At 31.3% G+C, this 8606-nt stretch overlaps 1 protein-coding gene across 1 annotated transcript in view; it reads left to right on the plus strand.

Annotated features, from left to right (window-relative positions):
* Window positions 1-3783: 3783 nt before the first annotated feature.
* LOC106103514 overlaps window positions 3784-8606 on the plus strand; it is a 7602-nt gene continuing 2779 nt past the window's right edge. The window contains exons 1-7 of the mRNA XM_013283293.1: window positions 3784-3943; window positions 4050-4319; window positions 4511-4679; window positions 5129-5336; window positions 6294-6444; window positions 7951-8068; window positions 8529-8603. Coding sequence (XP_013138747.1) covers window positions 4061-4319; window positions 4511-4679; window positions 5129-5336; window positions 6294-6444; window positions 7951-8068; window positions 8529-8603 — 980 coding nt within the window. The 5' untranslated portion in view covers window positions 3784-3943; window positions 4050-4060. The remainder of the gene's footprint in view (window positions 3944-4049; window positions 4320-4510; window positions 4680-5128; window positions 5337-6293; window positions 6445-7950; window positions 8069-8528; window positions 8604-8606) is intronic.

Raw genomic sequence — 8606 nt, forward strand, 5'->3', positions numbered from 1 at the left:
ATAATTTAATTATACTAATATTATAAATGCGAAAGTTTAGATGGATGGATGTTTGTTAGAGTTTGTAGCCTAAACGGCTGAACGCATTTCTATGAAATTTGATACAGATGTAGAGGATAGTCTAGAAGAACACATAGGCTACTCGCTTTTATTTTTTTAATTAAACGCGGACGGAATCGCGGGCGAAAGCTAGTATGTTAGTTGGATAAATCCTTGTGTATTATGTTCATTTGTAGTCCTTTGAACAGAATAATACGTCTTAAATTGAAATGAGAACCCTCACGTCATAAAATCTGGTCCAATGAATCGTGAAGCAGGCAACGTGCCCACCAAATCAATTAAATCTGCCCCAATCCAATTTGAATCCCGTTATAAATTGCCTTATAATTTGTTACCTCATTTTCATATGTTATTAAATTGCAGGAGACTTCTCTGGATACCAGGTTATTATGAAAAGCTTTAATTTTCTCTATTTTTGGTTTACAAAAGATTATCATTCAATATAGTAAATTTATAACTCCCAAAAGCGTACTCCTTCCTTCAAGGCTGGTAACGCGTTTGCTGTTCCCTTGGCGTTGTCCGTGGGCGTCGGATCAAATAACATTAGACAATCCGCTACTCGTTTGTCTCCACTTTAAAAGAATCTAGTTTCATAAATAAAAATTCATAAAGCATTGATTTTTTTTTAATTTAGACGTAAACCTATTTTGCTAAATCCCCATAAGAATAAGGACAGGAATGATAATGGAATTATGATCGTGATATTTCTATAATAACTTCAAATAACAAGAAAAGTGAAAATGGAACAAAGAATTAAGAACATTCTGTCGACTAACGAAATGCACTTGACGCTACTTGAATATAACGTAATTGGATGCGAATAAAAACTAAGTATACTCTACATTTAAACAAAGAGAATTATTTCTATTATTATAAGTGTTATTTCTAACTAGCAGTTGCTTGCGACTTCGCCCGCGTGAAATTGAAAAATAATAAAACGTATAGCCTGCATTAGTCATTGATAACAGGAGTTTTTGAAATCGGCCTATTTTTGAATTATTTTAATACATACAAAAATACAAATCTTTCCTCTTCATAATATTAATTCTGTATCTTATTTATAATTATCCGCACCCATACTTATAGTTAAACCATTTTAATTAACGAAATGGACTATCCCCGTGAGAATGAATAAACCTTTGTAGGGAGTTCCCTAGCTGTACTTTTACGAGCCAATTTTATTCGGTCTGTAATTTAAACAGTACAGTCGTAAAATACGCTCAAATAAATCGAAACAGCAACCGTGCCCATCGGTATCTATCAATTTTGAATTGTGAATGGTTTCATAAAATCAAAAACGTTGCATCGCGATCTATGCGAAGTCGTACATATTTGTCAATTTTAAAGGTTATCTATATACTATTATAATAATGTGTAAACACACACTTCTTTGTTGCCTAAGGTGTCAGCAATTACAGCATATTGTTGAATAATTCTATTTTTAACAATAAGCCTTACAGTTATGTCACGCTTTAGGCTATATATTTTCACGCCATTGAGCTTAGGGGGTAAATATTTTGGATAAAAACCCTAATTTGGGAAAGAGACCATAAGTTGCTGCCAACATTAAGGAACCAAGATTGCCAAGGTTTGTCATGTCATGTCATTTTGACATTTGCTATTGAACATTTGACAAATGTAAACAATAAAATAAAATTTTCATATTTTCATGCGGATGATGCCACACGGGAACAGCTAGTTATTTAATTCTATGATATTATACTTGAGATTTTAGATAACGAATAATTACTTTATATAAGGATGGCTTTTACATGAAATGAAACAATAATTGGACGCCAATTTAGGGAAACAATTACTGGATGTATAATTGAGTTTGCTTAGTCACTCGCGCTGATCAATTAAGTAGTTTAGTGCATACAATTGTAATTAAATTGTAAGGAACAACTTTGTAACTTAATTTTGTAATTTTTAATTAATTTAGGTTACCTTTATTATTTTTAATTAATAAGATTTTGTATCTACATAATTCTACAATTTTATTTGAAAGAAATACTTGTTCTATTTAACTGTGTGAATAGGGAAGCACGAAAATTTGCGAGAAAGTATCGGTATATCGGTATCGGTAACAATATCGGAAATATTTCTAAGAGATTTTTCGGTGTACTTTACGGCAGATAGAGCCGCACAATTATAATACAATTTTTTTCGATCCGATACGAATATTCTCATAAACTTTCTTGCCATCCCTATTTAATATATCACTACTAACGTTATTGCTTAGAAATATATATACGAGTACATCTAATTTACAAACTTTAATGACTTCGTAATAAACTGTAATCTGCATTCATAAGTTAATTTTCTCCATAATCATAAAATCAGTCGCTCTCAGCTGTAACAATACAACCTGTACTACATTGACAATTTTATCTATAGCTCTTAAAATATAAAGCACTTTCAGATAATACTATAAAATTATTATTCACAAAAGAATAAGGTTTATAATATGATGTTTTAGAATTTTTATTGAACACTTAGTTTGTTTTATTTATCGTTTTTCATTGTGTATATTTTCGATAACGAATATTAATTTACTATCGTCAAAAACTACTTAAATTTATAGTAAATTTTAATTTAATATTATAGACGCATTATTTTAAATTTAGTTACTTGTCGGATAGTATTAAGCGGTATTTTTTTGCTATAAAAAGTTCGATTAAATTAAAAAAATAAATTAATGGCAGCATTTTAAGTGAATTTATAAGTATGGAAACCCGCGGGGAATGACCAAGTCTTTGCAAATTTCCATAAAGTTAATTAACATGGGCAGTGAACGCAACTTTCCCTAGCTTCTTGGAAAATTTTATAGTATTATTAATCAATAAAAGTATTTGTATATTTATATTCTCTCTCTTCTAGTTCTAGGCAAGTTCTAGTACAAGTGTAGGTATCAATTTTGATAAGAATTACATTTTGTGCAGTGCTCTTGGGCGTTAAATACAGCGAAAAATATCATACAAAAGCGAAACATTTTGCCCATGACAACACAATTCGTTTTACGCTTCGTGCATGCCTCTGTCCCTAAATAAAAATTTCTAAATGATTCGCCAATCATTGATTGGAATACTAGAGAACAACAAATTACGAGCTAGAAAATGACAAGAGGTAAAGAGATTTGGAATAAGGTTTAACAAAACCTAATTGTCGATAACACTTTCAAAGACAACACATACCATTCAGTTTTATTATGTACTGTTTATGATTCCGTAAAAGGGAATTGCTGTGGTTGTAATTACTAAATGTCATTAAGAGAAGATTCTTATGTTACAACAGGTATTACGTTTTACATCTTACGAAATTCATTCTATCTTTGTATTATGATTACACAAAATTGACTAAATAAGCATATTGTCTACATAAATTTAGCTTTTATGCGTTAGAATCAATAAGTACTTAGATCTTTTAATTTTATTGAAAATTACTCTTATTTTCATACATGCTCATTTTAATAGACAACACCAGAACAATAATTGCGCCATCTCTGGACCCTTACTTGAATCATATTTCAATTGAGTTATTTAGTTAACGAAGTTCATTATAAGATAAGTTACCTACATATACAATATTTTACAAATAAGTACGATAGTTTTACATTTAATTCCGAACTTCAACGAAATTAAATGTTACCGATTACCGCTTTTCACATTCACTATGTCTATGGATTGTCATTCATCACTACTTACTCTTTGACATATCCCAGCAACCATTACACAATTTATGACGAATATGGCCGTCTATTACGAATGGGAATATTCGCGGTTATTTTTTCTCAATACTTGCTTAATTATCTAGTTTTTATATTTTGAATTACATTGCCTTACAGTATAGAATGTAAGTCAATGCGCGTATTAAAATCTTTGACGTAAGTATTTTAGATCAAGTGTAATGCCCCGACATCCTTGACCGAGCTTATGTGGTAAAAAAATAACCACTATTTTTTTCTCCTAATTTAATAACATCTGTTACAGGTATCCTGAAGATGCCAGTTAATCCTGTGTCAGGAACGAAAAAAGGTGTTGAAAAATCTAAATTTACATTATCCCTAAACAGGAATAATGCTACATATTTGAACGACGAAAATAAAAGACCTGTGATTTCGAAAGGTATTTCTAGCTCTCTTAAAGTGTTCGACAATAAGGAGAATAAGCCCTTAAAGAGAGGACTTAACAGCACGTATCTAAATACTTTGAATGCTGCAAAGAAACTAAAACCATTATCGGAAACTCCGAAACTTGCCGGTAAGTACAATCAATACGTAACATTTTATTTTTTGTTTTTTAATCTGAAAAGATTCAAGAAGTAAGATTTAGCCATAGCCATAAATATTCTTTAGTATTAGTTTTATAGCCAATATTTTGTTAATTGCTGAACTTTAAATGACGTATATATAAATTTGTTTTGAATGGTACTAATTGAAGTGTTTTTTTAGATAGCAAGCTGATAGTATTAGCAAAGCCAATTGGCAACGCTGCCATGTTGAATGGCCATCACCAAGCAGACAATCAGTATGGGGGAGGGACACAGTGGAAAGCCCCTATTGCTACTCTGTCTAACTTGGGGAACACTTGTTTTCTAAATAGTGTACTTTATACACTAAGGTATGTAATTCTTTAAATATTTTATACATCATTACCTCAATATTATGCCACTAGAGGCTCAGTCTGCCCAAAAATAGGAGTAACTGAATTATAGTCAAGCAACCCATTGAGGGTTGGGATTTTTTTCTTACAGGACATATATTTTTGTTTTTAAAATGCACATTTATACATACACTTTTTAACATACTATGACTAACATTGTTATTATCTTATATCTACTAGCTGTTGCTTGTGACTGCTCATCTGAAATTAAAAAAAAGTAGTAAAAATATAGCCTATATTACTCAGTGATAACATAGCTTTTTAATAGTCCAAGAATTTTTGAATTTTGTCCAGTAGTTTTTGAGATACATAAAAAATTCCAAAAATATAAATCTTTCCTCTTTATAATATTTGTAAAATAATTCAATTGTTCATCAATTATCTTATTCAAAACCTCTTTATTCAAGGTATGCACCTCGGTTTCTCCACAATCTACACCATCTGGTATCAGATTTGGCAAGTGTGGAGCAGAAATTAGGTAGCATCAGATTAAAGAGTTCATCATTAGGCCGAAGTGCTGCAGGTTTAGCATCATCAGGGACCAGATCATGGAGCAGTAAGGACTTACTGTCTTTAGGACAATCTGATAATAGCGCTGGGAAAAGTAAAATACAGGTTAGTGTAAAAGAAATTCAAATAAATCAGAAGTACAGAAACATTTTTATCATAATTACTTTTAGTGAATACAGTAATTGAAGAGATGTTTAGGAAGAGAAGATATATTGTTCATAGACATCCCCTTCTCTATTCTGTTAAGGATACGCAAACTTCTATTTGTAGAGTAATGCATATCTCACATTAGGCTAGTAATCTTGTTACTAATTTTAACAAAATATATATGAACTGTGAAAATTTATTTTTATACTTGAGCAAAATAATACATACAAGTGTAAATAAACTAAATTACTAGCCTACTGTGAGTATATATAAGGGGAAACTTTTATATGCTGGCAATGTCATGTAGATCCTCGCTGTTGTCCATTTGTAGTAAAAAATAATCAATAGGAAACAGGCCTCATCACATGTGGTACTTAGTGATATCAAATCTAGTATAAATGTTCAAATTCTTGCATCACATTATCAACTTGTTTGTCTCTTCTGTGTTCAAAATTGAAAGTTATACAATAATTTTTATCTTGTATGATAAAAATGTTAACTAAATATCTGTCAGAGTTGAGTGATGGGTTTATCATATTGGATGCTTTGGATGAATTTGCTTATTGTAGATCAAGATTAGATAAATTGAACTGTTTTCTAACTGGAATTTACATGTGTAATAATTACTATAATGTATAGGATAGTTTTAACTAATATAAAAGAGTGTTGCTAGCAACTTGGGCTGCATGAAATTAAAAAAAATATAAATGTGGTCTATGTTACTTACAGATAAGTTAACCTTACCTTTATAATGGTCATAAATTTATGATTCTGTCTAGTTTTTGCATTATTCCAATATATACAAAAAAAAAAAAAATACTAATCTTTCCTCAACTTACAAAGCTAAGCTTTATCATGTCTAAATGTCTATCTTCTTTCATTTACATAGTTTGATTAACAATAATTTTATTTAAGATTGCTACGGAGAAGCTGCATGAAACATATTTAAATCTCCGAGCAGCGGAGAGCAAATGCCTCAACAGCGGCTCGGGAGATGGAAGTCCAGAGCCTTATGCTGCAGATGCCTTTCTTGCCGCACTCAGAGATGTTAATTCTACATTTGAGGGTAAGTTTAGAAAGTCTATGAATACAAAGTAGTTTTAGTTTTTTCTTCATCTGACATTTTTTTCATTTAGTTATGTATTTTATTCCTTTAAATTGGATACAATTTTTTATACACTTCATAATGTTTTCTAGATTCACTTTTTATATAAAATTACGTAAAGTTGCACCAAAGTAAATAACATTGACATTGCAAACTCCAAGCGTTGACAGAAGCCATATAAAATGTTCACACATTACGTAACTAAGTATGACTTGTAAGCTATAATAAAACATCATACCAAGCATTAATACTTAAAATTAAGTTAATTAAACTATTATTAATTCGATAAACCTTGGCCTTAGTTCTAACATGCTTCCTAATAGCCACAATATTTCTAAAATTACATAATAATTAACTTACAAATTCTGACCAAGTGATATGCAAATTATTTCACTGGTACAGTCAGCTGTATACATATTGTATTATATATTATACAGACAATTGTAAAATTTCAGAAACTATGACTTTGGTTTAACAAATATGTATACACGAGCTGTTGCCCGCGACTTCGTCCGCGTGGTATTAGAAAACATACGAACTATATAAATTACAAAAAGCTACGTATCCCTCGGGAACCGGAGATTTCTCTGGGATGAAGCGTATTTCATGTGTACTCCAGACTTTATTTTATATCTGTGCCAAATTTAAATAAGACATGTTGAACCGTTGCACAATGATCGAGTGAACATTAAAAAACTAAATTAATGAATCCCACGGGAACCGTAACTATTCCCGGGTTAAAAAGTAGCCTATGTGTTCTTCCAGACTATGCTCTAAACCTGTGTCAAATTTCATGGAAATTTACTTTAGGCTACAAACGCTAACAAACATCCATCCATCTAAACTTTCGCATTTATAATATTAGTAAGAAGTAAGACGCATACTATTTGCAAACAGTCCTATATAAGATTATAAAGTTTTGTAACTGTATACATATTTATGCAACTGACTGTACATAGTAACACTAACATATTATTAAATCAAAATACTTTGAAGTTAAAAATAGACTCATTATGGTGTAATTAAAATAATTATGTACTTCATTTGAAAGATAATGATTGTCCATGTTATATGCCTCCGTTCATAATACTAGTTTAGTAACCTATTCTTATATAGTTCAAGCATGATCTTAACATTTCAGACACTTAAGTTAATGACATTCCAGTATTAGAGTGTTATCATAAATTCTGATCTAGTAAGGATTAGTTAAATTCACACATACCTTTGAATTCTTCTCAAGATATTATGTTTAACTAGCTTTTCCCCGCGACTCCGTGGGTGTGGAATTAAAAAAAAGCAAGCCTATGTGTTCTTCCAGGCTACCCTATACATTTATGCCAAATAACATCAAGGTCCATTAAGCCGTTTAGGTTATAAACTCTAACAAACATCCATCCATCCATCTAAACTTAATATCAGTAAGATTACACAGTTTTGAATATCTTGTATTTTATAAATGTATTGTAGGAAATCGCCAACAAGACGCCCACGAGCTGCTGGTGTGCATACTAGACAATATCCGGGAGACCTGCCGCGCGCTCAGCACTAGGGCGTCGCGGCTGCAGGTACATGAGAATGGAGACAGGTAATACTAACATATCGAAATTAATTTCTCCATGTACAATATTTGAAATAACTTAAAACTACTGGGCCAATTTAAAAAAGACTTTCACCATAAAAAGCTATGTTCAACTAAATAACAACATTTTTTAATATTTAATAAAAGCCCCCAATGGCAATAAATGACAAAAATAATGTTTTTATTTTATTTGTTAATTCCACCGAAGTCAGAACAGCTAGTTTTGGATAATTATGTGTTATTTCAGAGGCGGTTTTACTTTAATTATTTGATACTAGCTGTTGCTCGTGACTTCTCCCGCATGATTAAAAAAAGCCTATATTATTTATTACTTACTGAAAATGTAGTTTTTTAACGATGAAAGAATTTGTGTAATTGACCCAGTAGTTTTTGAGTCATTAATACGTACAAAAATACAAATCTTTCCTCTGCATATTAGTACAGATTATATGATATTTGTTGGCAGTAACGGGCTGTGTCGGCACGCGGGGCTGGAGGAGGGCAAGCCGACGCTGGGCAGCCTGCGCAAGTCGTGGAAGAAGCG

The sequence above is a fragment of the Papilio polytes genome, unplaced genomic scaffold (genome assembly GCF_000836215.1).
Source record: "Papilio polytes unplaced genomic scaffold, Ppol_1.0 DF823731.1, whole genome shotgun sequence".
Lineage (NCBI taxonomy): Eukaryota > Metazoa > Arthropoda > Insecta > Lepidoptera > Papilionidae > Papilio > Papilio polytes.